This window comes from Acipenser ruthenus, unplaced genomic scaffold, assembly GCF_902713425.1.
Source record: "Acipenser ruthenus unplaced genomic scaffold, fAciRut3.2 maternal haplotype, whole genome shotgun sequence".
Taxonomy (NCBI): domain Eukaryota; kingdom Metazoa; phylum Chordata; class Actinopteri; order Acipenseriformes; family Acipenseridae; genus Acipenser; species Acipenser ruthenus.
In genome coordinates, this window is record NW_026708728.1 from 36159 (window position 1) to 53820 (window position 17662).

Below are 17662 nucleotides of genomic sequence, written 5' to 3' on the forward strand. Positions count from 1 at the left end.
TGAGAGCGAATATTCAAAAAGAAGGAGACGCGATCCCATTTATTGGACTGACTGAACAAAGAGAAATACTGAGGTTCACATTCAAAAGGCGACATTTTGTTACCTGATGAAGAGACCTCCGAGGTCTGGAAAGTTTCTGATGAATATGTGGTTTAGTTGGATCAATAAAGGGATCGCCGCTCCTACTGTCTTTATCTGCCCGCCCTGGAGTGATAGACGGCTCCCATTTCGTCTATCAAAGGCGAATAACACAAATGCTGTTAACGAGAGGGGGAAAAAAAAAAGTTTGGTTTGAAATATGCATGCATGAACACAACGCAACGTTTTTGGATCGTTTTGCAACGAAAGAAAAAAAAAAACGCTTGTGTTTTTACAACAGACGTTTATTGATTCCCAAAACAAGGGCCCGTGTTTGTTAGCCAGGAAACGAGAAATGATCGCAGTCAAACCGCCAATGCGATATAAGGGGAGGTCGAGAGAGAGAGAGAGAGGAAGGGGGATTCTGTTTAATAGAGGGAGGGAGGGGGATTCTGTTTAATATAGAGGGGGGAAGGGGGTACTGTTTGATATAGAGGGGAAGGGAGGGATTCTGTTTACTGTATTAATATAGAGGGAGGAGGGATACTGTTAGTATTAAGAAAAATTATTTGTCTGTATATTTGAGTTGGTTATGCCATGTATGTGCTTTGGCAACACAATTCTTTTTATTGTCATGCCAATAAAGCCAATTTGAATTGAATTGAATTGAATTGAATTGAATTGAGAGAGAGAGAGAGAGAGAGAGAGAGAGAGAGAGAGAGAGAGAGAGAGAGAGAGAGAGAGAGAGAGAATTCCAATGTCAGTTGAGTTTAGTACACGGGATTAGTGACCATTAGGGGAGATAAGAGAGGGGGAGGGAGGGAGAGGGAGAGAGAGTTTTTGAATATTGCAATACATGGATAGGATTCCTAATATGTTTGATGTTATGTTTTTATACTTTTGTCAAGATGAAGGTCAGAAGACTAGATATAAATCTGAAACACACACACACACTGAAACACACACAGGCACACACACACTGAGACACACACACACCCTGAGACACACACACGAGCACACACAGGTACACACACACAGAGACACAAACACACTGAGACACACACACACTGAGACCCACACTGAGACCCCCCCCACACACTGAGACCTACACACACACTGAGACACACACACTGAGACACACACACTGACACGTGCTCAGCTCAACAATCCTTTGAGTAAACAAAGAGAAGAAGAGATTACTGAGTATTAGAGAGAGAGAGAGAGAGAGAGAGAGAGAGAGAGAGCTACATTCAAGTGCCCTTATATACACTGCGGTACACATTGCTGTATATTCAATCCGCGAAACTATAAATATTACAGCTAGCTCCTGGACACATTTCAAGGTGAGGAGTGGAGAGAGGGGAGGAGAGGGCAGGAGAGCAGAGAGGACAGGAGAGGGGAGAAGGGAGAGGAGGAGAGGGTAGGAGAGGGGAGAGGAGAGGAGAGACAGAGAGGGGAGGAGACAGAGAAAATAGGAGAAAGGAGAGAGGGGAGAGAGAGGAGAGGGGAGAGGGAAGAGGGAAGAGGAGAAAGGAGAGGAGAGAGGAGTGTGTTTATACAAAGAGTTACGTGCCGCTAATTGCTGTTGTGCCAAAAACGTTGAAAAACCGGGTTTGCAAAACTGCGGGCTCGCAATAACATTGGCGCAGGCATTCGCTCCTTTCACCTTCTTAAGACATCGCCGGCGTCTCTGCCAAGAAGCCGGTGCAGTGCTGTGCTCGTCTCCTAGTGTGATTTTAAAAGACAAACCCTTTAGTTAAACACACAACACTGCAGTTATAGATTAGGCCACACGCTCACGCAAACATACACAGCGATGTTAACACCTGGTTACCGTGCAGATAAAGTCACACCCACATGCAGATAGGGACCATTTATTTTCTCTCTCACCCATCTCGGAGTTCACAAGTGCTGTGAAATGAACCCATTGCGCGATATAGCTCCCTTTGAAAAATGTCATTTTCTGAAAGAATGGCCTTTTTGCGTCACCTATATATATAAAAAAATATTGACGTAATTTAGATATTTTATTTAACATCATGTAATCAAGAGAAACTACAAAAACCATATCGTAAAAGTCTATACCAGTTTTTCTGTTATGTATATAAGGGGGAAAACTACAAAGCGCTCGGTGTGGAATTCAATATGTTAACAAGGGAACATTATTCAGCAGCTTTCATTGGACTCTATGAAGCTGAGGGAGTTCATTCTATATAGAGGGGGTGGAATTCAATATGTTAACAAGGGAACATTATTCAGCAGCTTTCATTGGACTCTATGAAGCTGAGGGAGTTCATTCTATATAGAGGGGGTGGAATTCAATATGTTAACAATGGAACATTATTCAGCAGCTTTCATTGGACTCTATGAAGCTGAGGGAGTTAATTCTATATAGAGGGGGTGGAATTCAATATGTTAACAAGGGAACATTATAATAATTTATTTCTTAGCAGACGCCCTTATCCAGGACGACTTACAAGATATCACATTATTTTTACATACAATTACCCATTTATACAGTTGGGTTTTTACTGGAGCAATCTAGGTAAAGTACCTTGCTCAAGGGTACAGCAGCAGTGTCCCCACCGGGGATTGAACCCATGACCCTCCGGTCAAGAGTCCAGAGCCCTAACCACTACTCCACACTGCTGCCCTTATTCAGCAGCTTTCATTGGACTCTATGAAGCTGAGGGAGTTCATTCTATATATACGGTGTGGAATTCAATATGTCAACAAGGGAACATTATTCAGCAGCTTTCATTGGACAGTTGTAGCGACGCGTGGGTACGTGCGACGCTGTACTGTTCAGAACTCCCCTGCTTACTCTTCGAGCTTACCCAGAAGCAGAGGGGAGATTTGGCAAACAGCTTTACCCACTTTTGACAAACGAGGCAGAACTTTTTTTTCATACAGAGAGAGAGAGGGAGAGAGAAAGCAAGTGCTTTGTCATGTTGCTCTGAAGAGAACTGAAGTTTTGTTTTTTGGCACACAGCGTTACTGTGGCTGTGAGATGAGAATACAGAGCGAGACTGCAATGCAAAGCTTTGAAAGTCGTTATTTTAACCCCGGTGCGGGGGAAAGACAAACTCCGATTCAGTCCACCAGTCGCCAAGTCGGCTTGTGTTGCTCCTAATTAATTTAACCTACGATTTTCTCCCCTATTTTCGGATGCCCCTCCCTCAGTTGTCGTCATCCAATCCCACGACCGATCCAGATTCCTCTTCTACACGCAGGACCTTCGGCGCGAATGCCAGCGAGCGAATGCCAGTGTCCGCTCTGAGCTCGCTCGACGCCTGGCCGGCAGGGTTCGGTACACAGGGATGAGGAGAAACAGTCCCTGCTGGTTTCTCCTCCCTAACCCACGCCGGCCGTCCTTCCCTCACCTTTACAATCGACGGCAATTAAATTCCATCTAACCCCGTGATCTCGCACTGCCAATTAGAATTATATGAAAAAAAATTAAAAAGTGTCTGTCGGTCTGTCTGTCTGTGCCACACGGATTGTAGCCCCTCCAGATTGTAACCCAGGCCTCCAGAGGAAGGTGGGAGACAGGAATGAGATGAGAGGCTGGTGAATTGGATATGGGTCTATCAGTCAGTCTGTCTACACACCCCCCCTCCTTCTCCCCCCATCTTTGCTCATAAATACGGGCATCTGTTTATATGTTCACCCTTGAAATATTTCTCCCACTGAGGTCAAAAAATGACAGCCTGAGAGCTGAATTAATCACTCCATTGACCTGTCTTCTCCTCTCTCCACCTGCTTACACTGGATCTCTCCCTCCCTCCCCCCCTCCCTCCCCCCTCTCTCTCGCTCTACCTGCTTACACTGGATCTCCCTCCCTCTCTCTCTCTCTCTCCCTCCCTCCCTCTCTCACCCTCCCCCTCTCTCCCTTCCCCCCCTCCTCCCCCCTCTCTCTCTCTCGCTCTACCTGCTTACACTGGATCTCCCTCTCTCTCCCTCCCTCTCCCTCCCCCTCCCCTCTCTCCCCTCTCCTTTCTCTCCCTCCCTCCTCTCTCTCTCTCCCTCCTTTCTCTCCCTACCTGCTTACACTGAATCTCCCTCCCTCTCTCTCCCCCCCTTCTCTCTCTCCCTCCTCTCTCCCCCTCTCTCCCTTCCCTCCCCCTCCTCCCCCCTCTCTCTCTCTCGCTCTACCTGCTTACACTGGATCTCCCTCTCTCTCCCTCCCTCTCCCTCCCCCTCCCCTCTCTCCCCTCTCCTTTCTCTCCCTCCCTCCTCTCTCTCTCTCCCTCCTTTCTCTCCCTACCTGCTTACACTGAATCTCCCTCCCTCTCTCTCCCCCCCTTCTCTCTCTCTCTCCCTCACCCTCTCTCTCTCTCTCTCTGTTTCTCACTCACTCACTCGTTCGGTCTCAGTCTCTCTCTCTCTGTTTCGCTCAATCACTCCAAGCTCTGGTATTCAACCGTGTGGGACCCAACTGGATTATAACATGGTAGGTGAATCTTTTTTTTAAATATATATTTAAATTTCTGTATATTTTACAAGTGATATCACTTGTAAACTATATATATATATATATATATATATATATATATATATATATATATATATATATATATATATATATATATATATATATATATATATCACTTAGATTATTGCTTTATTACCAGACTAGAGTTTCCAAAAAAAATTATTTTATTTATTTATTTATTTTAAGTGCAGCTGTCACTCCGACTAGAACTACTTTTTAAAAACCAAACAAAAGTGGGTGTGCTTTATGAAAGGGTTAACAAACGACACTTAAATAATCCGTGATCGGGTTTAAATAATAATAATAATAATAATAATAATAATAATAATAATAATAATAATCGTGCTTTGTAGTATACCGTTATATTATTAGTCTCTCAGAGTTTCAGATTGATCGAACAGCGTTGTAGCATTTATAACTGATGCAGAGATGACTGACCTGATCTGAGATTGAAATTCTCACACCCTGAGGTGTTTTCATGCAGGTGGGTGTATAAAGGATATCAATGACACACCTGGAGGTGTGCAAACTAATTTGCACAGGGCGGTATTATCAACGTATTATCAGCGTTTCAGTGTGTTTAACACGCCTGTGTCAATACTTTATTTCTATTGGCATCTAGTTATGCGTTTATGCGATAATGACGTAACAATCGACTCCGGCAGAACCAAACTGACCAGCTGACCACAAGCACAACGCAACCGGAATCCAGTTTAAAAACACGCGAGTTTACTGACACGGTAAGAACAAAGCACACATGTTTTGTTCTGTATTGTGCGTCTTAAACAGCTTCTGAAAAGTCTCCTGCGTTTTTATCACGTGTGGTCCCGTGTCCACACGCGCAACACATCCAATGTGTATATTTGACTCAGCGCTTAACTTTCAAATGATACGATTGACCTTAAAGCCGACCCCACCTTATGTATGTACAGCTCAGAGCTGGATAAAGACAGGAGAGAGAGGGAGAGAGAGGGAGAGGGAGAGAGAGAGAGAGAGAGAGAGAGAGAGAGAGAGAGAGAGAGAGAGAGAGAGAGAGAGAGAGAGAGAGAGAGAGAGAGAGAGAGAGAGAGAGAGAGAGAGAGTGAGAGGGAGAGGGAGAGGGAGAGGGAGAGGGAGAGGGAGAGGTTATTAAGAACATAACATCTCGCTCGTTTGCTTGTTAGTAGCTTCTTGATCCCAGAATCTCATCAAGCAGCTTCTTGAAGGATCCCAGGGTGTCAGCTTCAACAACATTACTGGGGAGTTGGTTCCAGACCCTCACAATTCTCAGGGCAAAAGTTTTGCATCACCTAAACTTGAATTGAGCTTCATATTATTTTTATTATTATTATTAATATTATTATTATTAGTTTATTTAGCAGACGCCTTTATCCAAGGCGACTTACAGAGACTAGGGTGTGTGAACTATGCATCAGCTGCAGAGTCACCCTCAACAACGTCTCACCTGAGAGACGGAGCACAAGGAGGTGAAGTGACTTGCTCAGCGTCACACAATGAGTCAGTGTCTGAGATGGGATTTGAACCGGGGACCTCCTAGTTACAAGCCCTTTTCTTTAACCACTGGACCACACAACCACTTCATAAAGTCTAATGAAATCTGCGTAATAACACATTGAATTATTACGCTGAGTCGCTTCCCCCGACAACAAATTATGTTTCAACAGTTCAGCAGTTATGTCTCAGGGTGACTCAGAACTGTTATCAGTACAGAAGGGGTGACATTAAAAAAGACTTTACATTCAACCTCTCTCGCGTTAATAGAGTTCTCCGAGGATCATTCCGAACAGTGCTGTCTGGGACAGAGTTCAGACGCCGGGAATCTAAAACTACTGTAACAGGAGACCGGACTGCAGCCAGCGTTACACAGCAAGCTAATTCAAGCCGTATCACTCAACGAGTTAGCCAGCTAACACTTTGCATGAAGTTAAGAGTCTCTAATGACTGTTTGCATAGCAGGTCCTTAGTAAATACATGTGTGCTTACAAATCATCGCAATGTTAACATGCACTGTTACAATGTACGACGCGGCGATCTGATTCAAGCATTCAAAATCCTAAAAGGTATAGACAATGTCGACCCAGGGGACTTTTTCCAACCTGAAAAAACGAAACAAGGACCATGGGTCACGAGTGGAGATTAGATAAAGGGGCATTCACAACAGAAAATAGGAGGCACTTTTTTTACACAGAGAATTGTGAGGGTCTGGAACCCCATTAATGTTGTTGAAGCTGACACCCTGGGATCCTTCAAGAAGCTGCTTGATGAGATTCTGGGATCAATAAGCTACTAACAACCAAACGAGCGAGATGGGCTGAATGGGGCCTCCTCTCGTTTGGAAACTTTATGTTCTTCATGCGGATGAAGAACATAAAATATAGCCGATTCAAATCTAACGCCAGAGCTACCGCAGTGGATACTGGGATATGTAGTTCTTTATCAAAGTTTAATCAGAGCTACAGTAACACCTTGACCGGGACTACAATCCCACCATTCACTGCGGGATGAGGCATTTCTAAGGAAACTAAGGAAAGTGAAAACAAACAAACAAACGACAAGTTTAGAGAAATACTCGCTTCTAAAACATCGATGGGTTTTATGTAGTCTGATCACGACAGCTTCTATATTAAATAACACTGTCAGGTTATGACCGATTGCTAATCAATATCACAGTGCGTAAATGAGGGGAGGTCGACCGATTCACCCAACAACTTGACATTTCTCAAAAGGCAGCTCCTCGGAAAGTAAGAGGTTTTTTAAAAAAAAAATTAGCACGCCCTTGCCGTGACTTGCCTTTGTTTGAGAGACACACGAACCGTGAAGGACACACGGACACAGGGACTGACGGAAATGAAGTTTCAGCACGCCCCTGTGTGTGTGTGTTTGTGTAGCTGTTCCGCCTGGCTACACTTTCACCCGCGTCAAAACATACATCATTAAAAAGCCAACGCAGGCGGTAAAAATAAGATCAAAAAACACATTTACTATAAATATCGCTTAAGTTTTTGTGTTGGTAAACAGGCCATCACAAGCTAACTAACACCAAACACGATTCAGACAGCCCCCCTGAGTTTCAATAGCCATAGTTTTATATATTATACAGCAACACCAAACACGCTTCAGACAGTCCCCCTGAGTTTCAATAGCCATAGTTAATACATATAATATATACAACTTCCGAGACAAACAGATTCAAATGTATTTCTCTAAATATCACAATGCATTATAAAGGGGCGAGCGTTTGGACTGACCCACATTAACATGACACTCAAAGAGGATTTAAAATACACACTCTCGTAAAAATCAATCATGATTAGAGTTAATCTTAAACTGCTCTAAATACACACTGCTTCCGTCCCTAATCAGCTCCACGAGAGCCACACTGCTTCCCTCCCTCCCAGTCCCTCCTCAGCTCCACTAGAGCCACACTGCTTCCCTCCCTCCCAGTCCCTCCTCAGCTCCACTAGAGCCACACTGCTTCCCTCCCTCCCAGTCCCTCCTCAGCTCCACTAGAGCCACACTACTTCCCTCCCTCCCTCTGTCACATGTTTGGTGTTGCTGTATAATATATAAAACTATGGGTATTGAAACTCAGGGGGGCTGTCTGAATCATGTTTGGTGTTGCTGTATAATATATAAAACTATGCAGATTGAAACTCAGGGGGCTGTCTGAATCGTGTTTGGTGTTGCTGTATAATATATAAAACTATGGCTATTGAAACTCAGGGGGACTGTCTGAATCATGTTTGGTGTTGCTGTATAATATATAAAACTATGGCTATTGAAACTCAGGGGGGCTGTCTGAATCGTGTTTGGTGTTGCTGTATAATATATAAAACTATGGCTATTGAAACTCAGGGGGACTGTCTGAATCATGTTTGGTGTTGCTGTATAATATATAAAACTATGGAGATTGAAACTCAGGGGGACTGTCTGAATCATGTTTGGTGTTGCTGTATAATATATAAAACTATGGAGATTGAAACTCCGGGGGACTGTCTGAATCGTGTTGGGTGTTGCTGTATAATATATAAATCTATGGCTATTGAAACTCAGGGGGACTGTCTGAACCATGCTTGGTGTCAATGGCATTTGGAAGCAGTTTCTCAGCTTCCTCGTAATACAGTACGTTTGACCCCAGAGGTACAATATGACTGGAGGAGCTGTTCCCGAACTGTCGTCAAAACCATTCCTTTAAATTCTGTACATTCCTGGACAGTGCTGACCTTTACCAGGACAAACCTGATCTTGTCTGAAGCCTCAGTCACTCCGTATCCAAGAAGCAGGGGCCAGTCTTGCTGCACTTGGTGTTATCTGCTCATCTTTGAAATATTTACAAGGGGACCCCGGGCTCCCCTGACTGTGTGACTCCCCCCTACACACCACGCGGCAGTGCCTTTAGCAGGGGAGACCCTCGGGGACCCCTGCACTCCCATGACTGTGTGACTCCCCCCCTGCACACCACGTGGCCGTGCCTTTACCAGGGGAGACCCTCAGGGGCCCCTGCGCTCCCCTGACTGTGTGACTCCCCCCTACACACCACGCGGCCGTGCCTTTACCAGGGGAGACTTTCTAGTTGAATCTCCCATCTGAGCCTTGTTGTTTTTTTTTCATCAGCTTTCCCTGGACGTCCACCCCTGTGAATTTTCCCCTTTTGGGAAGGCCTCCCCGCACCCCCTCATCATCCCCCAGCCGGAACCCCAGGAGGGGCTGGGAGAGGCGGAGAGGGGCAGGGAGAGAGTGGGGCAGCTTTACAAACTTCTGCAAAACACTCTGCGCGAGGCGGGACTTCCTGAGACACGAGATCGAACCAGAGAGCCAGCGAGAGGTGAGAAAGGAGAGGAGTGAGAGGGGAGAGGGGAGGGGACAGAGAGGGGGAGAAGTGAGGAGAGAGGGGAGATTGGAGAGGGGAGAAGGGAGAGAGGATAGGAGAGGGAGATGAAAAGGAGAGAGGGAGAGGTAGAGAGAATGGAGAGAGGATGGACAGAGAGCAGAATAAAGACATTGGTTTGTTTGACCCCCGTGTGTGTGTGTGTGTGCTTTTCTATTCCAGTCTCCTCCAATTCAGACATCACCATCTGTGTGATGGGATCTCCCCTGCCATACCTCTCCCTGCTGCTAGAGGGAGGCAGAGAGGCCCCAGGTAAGAGAGAAGTCTCACGCATTTTATTATTATTATTATTATTATTATTATTATTATTATTATTATTATTAATTGGTCATTTAGCAGACTCTTGTATCCAAAGCGACTTCGAGAGACTGGGGGGGGGGTGGACTCTGCATCATCAACAACTGCTGCTGCTGCTGCAGAGTCACTTCCAATAGGAGCTCGTTTGTTTTACGTCTCATCCTGAAGGACGGAGCACAAGGAGGTTCAGTGACTTGCTCAGGGTCACACACATACAGGGAGTCAGTGGCTGAGCTGGGATTTGAACGTCTTGGTATCAAGACCCCCTTCTTGATTGATTGATCGTGGCATTTCTTCAGACTCTGTGGAGAACAGTGATCCACACAAACCCCAAGCAGCTGTGTCTCCACTTGTTTCACTCTGAGCGGGTAACGAATCAACCGCAACAGAGGGGTCGTGCAAAGAGCTCAAGAGAAAGCACACTCTCCTCTTAATTAGAGGCAGCCACTGAACAATTAGAAACACACCAAGTCATTACAGAGACGTTAAAATCCAATTCCTGACCCCCTATAGTGCCTACCAGATCATTGATCCACCCCCCTTTAAAGTGGCGCTAACTCCAAGGTTTTTATAATGTCTCTGATCTCTTATTATAGCAATGCTATTGCTGCATCATTTACCTGTTATTTAAATGTTCTATTTTAACTATATTATAATAACATACTCTTATACTGTCTCCTCTCTTTCCTCCCTCCACTCTCTCTTCCCCTCAAACTCTATTTCCCCCACCCTGTCTCTCTCTTTTCCCTGATCTCTCTTCCCATCTGCCCCATCTCCCTCTCCTTACTCCATCCCTCTCTTCTGCATCTCTCCTTTCCCCAACCCCCACCTCTTCCCCATCTCCTCCCCTCTCTCTTCCCTCTCCCCATCCTATCCCCTTTCCTCCCCTCCCTCTTCTCTCTCCCTCCTCTACCTCTATTCTCTATCCTATATCTCTATCCCCCTCCTCCCCCTTTCCCTCCCTCCTACTCCCTCCTCCATTCCTCTCTATTCTCCATTCTCTATCTCCTCTTCCCTCCTCCCCACTCCTCTCCAGGTGACGTGTTCCTCTGCCTGTCTCCCTCCTGGCTGTCCCGCTCCCCCTCCCCTCTGCACCCGGGCCTCTCCTCCTTGTTTCTCCACCGGGGCATCTCCTTCGAGCTGGGGGGCCGCACCTCCCTCGAGGACTTCTGCCCCCCACGCCGTGTCACCTACCTGCTTCCTGTGGTCGGGGAAGAGGGGCAGGAAGTGACCCGGGAGGCAGACTGTCCCATGGGCAGCTCCCCGAGGCTGGCGGAGCTGCTGGGAGACACGCTCCTGACTCGGGTTCTGCTGGAAAGGAACCGGGTCCGCTGCCCCCCTACCCTGGGGCTGATGTACCGCCCCCCCCGCTCGTACCAGACCGAGGGCACCACCGTCACCGCGGTCAGTCTGACGGAGAGGGAGGGGCAGGGTGAGCTGGTGCAGAGAGAGGTGCTGAAGTTTCTGGAGTCGCTGGCTATGGAGCCGTACAGCAAGGTACAGCCTGGGACTGTTAAGAATCACATGTCAGATTTCGACCAATCGCTGTGAAGTATTAAATAAAATATTTAAATCATGTTCAGGTAGTGTGCATATATATATATATATATATATATATATCCATATGGAATTATATAGATATCTATAGTTTCCGGACATTTATCAAAGCTTACTGGTAGAGGCACTTGGTTATTCTTAAGATTTAATGGTAAATGTCCTAATCTTTTTTCAAATACACAGTATAACAAATTGTATGAAATCTTGTCAGGGTAATGAATTTCCAAACCGTTTCCTCTGAGGGGTGTCATGTCTCCTCCCGTCCTGCAGGTGGTGCTAAAGCCCAGCGGGGGGCGCTGGAGCCGGTCCCAGCGGCCGGTGCGTTTCCTAGAGAAGCAGGACTGCGAGGCGGTCCGGAGGGAGGTGTGCTCGCTGCTGCCCCTGCTGGAGGAGGGAGAAACCGCGCTGCTGGAGGCCTTCTGTCCCACCATGACTCCAGTGTCTCCTGTCCTCACTCAGACCTGGGATGCGTACAGACGTAAGAGGAGGAGGAGGGAGAGGAGGGAGGGGGGGAGGGACCCCCCCCGCCCGCCCGCAGACGAAGGGGCCGTCGCAACACCCCACCCCCTAAAAAAAACTGCCCTTCCCCCCTGCCCACTCCCCACCCAACACAACAGCATATTAGTATGAGTCATTCAGCAGACGCTTTTCTCCAAAGCGACTTATAGAGACTAGGAGGGTGAATTATGCATCATCAACAACTGCTGCTGCTGCTGCAGAGTCACTTCCAATAGGACCTCGGTTTCTACAGACAGACAGACAGACACACACACAGGCAGAAAGACAGACAGACATCCGCCCCCTCCTCCCCGTCCCCCTAATTGAACAGGCTGAGGTGGTCTCTGGATTTAAGAGAAATATGCAGCACCCTCTTTCTCAACCATGTCCCTGTCGCCTGGGAAATGCATTCAAATCCATTGCTTCAGAAACAACTGCAGGGCCGTCTTTGCAAAGCGTTTACAGCCGTCTTGAAGGAACTCTTCAGTTAAGAGGTGAAACAGACGTTAATTTCGCAAAAACTAAAACAAAATATACATCTCAAGTTCTTTTAAGCGCTCTCGGTGTGTTTTCGTGCCTCGTTTTGTGTTTTGCATCTTCTTGTTTTTTTTTCCTTTTCAAAGGGGTTAATTAAATAATTGGAAGGAAACGTTTTCTTGAAAATAAAATCCATTTTTTGGGAGGTTTTTTCTTCTCCTTTTGCTTGTAAAAAAAAAATAAAAAAATGCAAAACAAAAAAAGAGAGAGATTTGAATCAGACCCCCCCCCCCCCCAATCACATACACCCCCCCACCCCCACCCCCTGCCTCCCCGGGCCATAGACCCAGAGGTAAGAGATTCAATTATACAATTCCTTTTTAATCTCTCCAAACGATGGTAAAGATTACCTTGTTTGGTTCATTATACAATGTCTTAACAGAACCCCCTCTCTCTCTCTATCCCCCCTCTCGCTCTCCTCTCTGTAACCCCCACCCCCTCTCTCTCACTCCCCCCTCTCTTCCTATCCCACACTCTCTTTCATCTGTAACCCCCATCTCCCTCCTCTCTCTCCCCTCTCCAATAATTTCCATATTTCTCAACCCTTCTCCTCAATCTCTCCCTATCCCCCATCCCCTCTCTCCTCTCTATCCCTCTCTTCCCTTCTCCTATCTATCTCACTCTTTCTCCCCTATTTCCCCCTCTTTCCCTGCCCCTCTCTCTCTATCAGGTGTGAATGTCCCTCGTCCTGACCTCTCTTTTCGGATGTGTGCTGTGGTGACCCGATCTCCCGAGGGACTGCCCCTGCTCAACCAGGTGAGAGGAGGAGAGGGGAGAAGGAGGAGGGGAATCCGGTTTAGGAACTGGGGAAAGAAGGGGGGAGAATCCAGGGGATGTGGATTGGGGCATATAAGGAGAAGCGAGAGAGGGAAGAGGAGAAGAGAGAGGGAAAGATCTGGGGAGGATGGAGCTAAGGAGAGAGGGCAAGGTGGCAGGAGGGAGAATGAAAAGGTCCCATATCTGTCTCTCTCCTAAATTCCCCTCTCTCATCTCTCCTCTCCCTTCTCTCCTCTCTTCTCTCTCCTCTCCTCTCTACCTTCTCTCTCTCTTCTCTCCTCTCTCAGTTGGTGTGCAGTGTGGGTCGTTCAGACAGTCCTATTCGGCATGGCTCCTCCCCTCTTCAGTCTCTAGAGACCACTCTGCAGGATTGGGGCCTCTCTGACCCGGCCCAGTGCTCCAGCATACACAGCCAGGTGAAGAGCACTGCTGAAACCTGCCTCCGCGTCGCCATGGAGATGGAGGCGGGGCTGTCGCCGGAGCAACGGGGGGGCCGGGCCGCGCAGACGGACATGATAGGTAAGCCAATCAGGGCCAAAAGTTTTGCATCACCCTGAATTTTAGGATTGAGACAGAATTAAAATTATATATATATGAACGTAATATAGATATTTTATTAAACAGCATTATATAATCAAAAGAAACTACAAAATGATATTGCATTAAAGGTCTATACCGGAAGCCATAATAGTAGCACAGTAGTATTTTTCATGTTAGATTTCGAAATGTCACATCTTAAATTTTTTTAGTAGATGGAAAACTACAAAGCGGTGGGTCATTCAATATGTGAACGTCACATTATGCAGCAGGTTTCATCCCACTTTACGAAGCAAAATTAGTTAATTCTCTCCCCTTCCTCTTCCTCTCCCTCTCCCTCAGGAGTAGACATGCTCCTCTCATGCTCTGGTCAGGTGGTCACCCCCTTCTGCCTGGGTCTCAAGCCGTCTCGCTGCCTGGAGAGCTGCGGGCTCTTCCTGTCCGGGGGTGGGGCTCTGCTGCACACGCCCCTCAACCGCTCCCAGCGCTACATCATGGAGGGGCGGAACCTGCTGATCATAGGCGCGGGGGGAGTCAGCAAGACCTTCGTGTGGGAGTCGGCGAGAGACTTCGGATTGAAGGTGAGTCGGGGTTAGCGTGGTTACAATGCTTCTCTCTCCATCGTGCTCTCTCCCTGTGTCCCTTTTCTTTCCTTCTGCCACTTTCTCCCCCTTTCTCATTCTTATTCTCAAACCTTATCTCTCTTCTTTATTCTCTCATTCTTATCCTCCACCTTGCTCTCTCTCACTCTTTCCTTCTTTCCTTATTCTCCACCCTGCTCTCTCGTATGCTCTTCTCCTCCTGATTCGTACCCTCCTCTCTCCTCCACACAGATCCACCTTGTGGAGTCCGACCCCACTCACTTCGCGGCCGGCCTGGTCACCACCTTCATCCACCTGGACCTGACCGACCACAAACGGGACTCTGAGAACTCCTCCCGGATCTGCGAGGCCCTGTGCGAGCGCGGGATCAGCCCTGACGGCTGCCTCTCTTTCTGGGACGACTGTGTGGTGCTGGCGGCGCTGGTCTGCGAGCGACTGGGCCTCCGGTGCAGCCCTGCCCCGGCCGTGCGGACCGCCAAACAGAAGAGCCAAACCCACCTCCGCCTGCTGGAGGGGGCCCCTGAGGATCCCAGCCTGGCCGACTTCCTCCGACCCTCTTCCCTGCAACCCAAAACCACCGGCTCTCCTCCTTGCCCTCCCCTCTCATCCCTAGAACCCACTCCCGGCTGCTGCTACTCCTCTCCTCACCTCTCCTCCCTGATCCGATCCGTGGAGCCCTCAAACGGATCCACCACCGTCGCCGGTTCTCCTTCTGCTTCTCCTTCCAACAAAACCATTTCCGACATCGCCAACAACCGAGTGAATCTCACCAAGCTGTCCGGCAATCCTGTCCGGGATCCTTCGTCGGAAAAAGCCACACCCGTCGATAGAATTTCCGATCTCTTCCCGGATTCTCCTCTACCTTTACCTCTTCCTTCCCGCCCCGTTTGGACCCCCTCCCCTCACATCTACGCCGTGCCCTGCTACCACCTGGAGTCCCGCGCCGATGTGGAGAAGGCAGCCCGACTTGTTTCTTTCCCGGCCATCATGAAGCTGGAGTACGGGGCCGGGGCGGTGGGAGTGAAACGCCTCGACTCTGCTGAAGAATGCCAAGCCCACTTTGAGAAGATCTCCAGCGACCTCCGGGAAGAGACCGACTATCCGGGCATCGGGCTAGGCTGGGGCAACGCCATGACCCTGATGGAGTACCTCTCGGGCACGGAACATGACGTCGACCTGGTCCTCTTCGACGGGCAGAAAGTGGCCGCCTTCATCTCCGACAACGGCCCCACTAGGGTCCCCGGCTTCACCGAGACGGCCGCCGCCATGCCCAGCTACCTCCGCCCGGACAAGAGGGCTCAGCTGGTCGAAGCTGCCCTCCGCTGCTGCCTGGGCTGCGGTCTGACAGACGGAGTCTTCAACGTGGAGATGAAGATGACCCCCACGGGACCCAGGCTCATTGAGATCAACGCCAGGATGGGCGGCTTCTACCTCCGCGACTGGATCCGGGCGGTCTACGGGGCCGACCTCCTCTTCGCCGCTTTCGCGGTGGCTTGCGGGCTCCGCCCCAGGATCCCCGAAGCCTCCCCGCCGCTGTGCCACCTCATCGGGGTCATGTGTATCGTCTCCCAGCATCTCCGCGCCCTGAGGACCACCGCCAGCTCGGAAGTGCTGCGTCTCCTGCACTCCCGAGGGGTGATCCGTCTCAACCAGCTGGACGACGAGTTGATCTCGAGCGAGTACGAGGAGCCCTATTGCAACGTGGCCTGTCAGAACCAGGACAGAGACGCCGCGAGGCTCCAGCTGCTCAGCATCTGCCAGATCCTGGGGATCGATTCTCCTGATTATCCCGTGTCTTATTTCTTGTCTGATTTTAAATAGTTAGAAGCCGGGGGGAGGATCTGGAGTTTTGTCTTTTGGATAGTCACAGCGTGACGTATTTCATGCTTTTTTTAATCATAGCAGAAAACGGGGGGGGGGGACTCCTGCCCCTCCCCAGCCCTAGCTCCAGCCCCAGCCCCAGCACAGCCAGTCCTGGGTTTCGGAAAAGGGAGTTTGTGGTTCTTTTTTATGTGAAATGTTTCCTCATTTTAGCTGTGCAAAAACAGCTGCTATAAGGTAACCCATATAGAGTCAGATTCTTGTTAAGGGTTGCAAAGGTTTGTTTTTTTTGAAACCCAGGACTGGATGCAGAGGTCGTTCTAAGTTTCAAGCCCTTTAATAAGAGTACAACATTTCTAACCCCAAAATAAATTATTTCTTTATATAGATTATATATGTAAAGTCTATCATTGGAATATATGGAAGCTTATTAAATGGATGATGTACATTTTACAGGAATGTGTTTTAACTTTAGTAAGAGTACATTATAAACCCTAAAAGCCATTCTTTCTTGTAAAAGTTTATCATTGAAATGTATGGAAGTTTATTAAATGGATTATATCATTTTACAGAAATATTTTGAACTTTTATAGAGTACATCATTTTTAACCCTGAAAACCATTCTTTCTTGTAAAAGATTATAATTGAAATAGATGGAAGTTTAAAATGGATTATATGTATTTTACAGAACTTTTTGTAACCTTATTAACAACATTATAAACCCTAAAAGCCATTCTTTCTTAATAAAAAAAATCTATCATTGAGTTTATGGAAGTTTATTACAAATTGATTATACTGCTGCAGAGTCACTTCAAATATTACCTTGTTTGTTTGACGTCTCATCCGCAGGACGGAGCACAAGGAGGTTCAGTGACTTGCTCAGGGTCACACACACACAGGGAGTCAGTAGCTAGGCTGGGATTTTTTTACGTCTTGGTATCAAGGCCCCCTTCTCTATCCACTCAGGGTCACACACACAAAAAAAAAATAAGCCATTACATGAAAACAGTGTAATACAAAATGCTACCAAATTGAAATAGAAAAAAAAATGACAAATGCGGTTTTAATTAGAAAATTAGAAACTAAGTTTGTAAAAACAAATATTAGAACAATGACAATAGTAAAAATACAAAACAATATAAATAAAATTGGAATTAAAATATGAAACCTAAATTTGTAAAAATCAGAAAAACTAAAAAAAGATAACATTTTATATATATATATATATATATATATATATATATATATATATATATGGCAGCAGTGTGGAGTAGTGGTTAGGGCTCTGGACTCTTGACCGGAGGGTCATGGGTTCAATCCCAGGTGGGGGGACACTGCTGCTGTACCCTTGAGCAAGGTACTTTACCTAGATTGCTCCAGTAAAAAACCCAACTGTATAAATGGGTAATTGTATGTAAAAATAATGTGATATCTGTATAATGTACAATAATGTATAATGTGATATCTTGTGTAAGTCGCCCTGGACAAGGGTGTCTGCTAAGAACTAAATAAATTATATATATATATATATATATATATATATATATATATATATATATATATATAAAATAGAAC

The 17662-nt window shown here is 47.0% G+C and overlaps 1 protein-coding gene across 1 annotated transcript; it reads left to right on the plus strand.

Annotated features, from left to right (window-relative positions):
* The first annotated feature begins 4318 nt into the window (after positions 1-4318).
* On the plus strand, positions 4319-16851 carry LOC117410068 (carnosine synthase 1-like). The gene is made up of 9 exons (XM_034016449.3): positions 4319-4531; positions 9188-9398; positions 9624-9713; positions 10795-11255; positions 11586-11793; positions 13021-13106; positions 13415-13646; positions 14007-14245; positions 14498-16851. The coding sequence occupies exons 1-9, from the start codon at positions 4529-4531 to the stop codon at positions 16085-16087; spliced, it is 3120 nt and encodes a 1039-aa protein (XP_033872340.3). The 5' UTR covers positions 4319-4528; the 3' UTR covers positions 16088-16851.
* Positions 16852-17662: the final 811 nt, after the last annotated feature.

Coding starts and splice junctions, on each gene's coding strand:
- LOC117410068 (XM_034016449.3), top strand. Junction 9,399..9,623: donor AACCAGAGAGCCAGCGAGAG/GTGAGAAAGGAG, acceptor TTTCTATTCCAG/TCTCCTCCAATTCAGACATC. Junction 11,794..13,020: donor GACCTGGGATGCGTACAGAC/GTAAGAGGAGGA, acceptor TCTCTCTATCAG/GTGTGAATGTCCCTCGTCCT.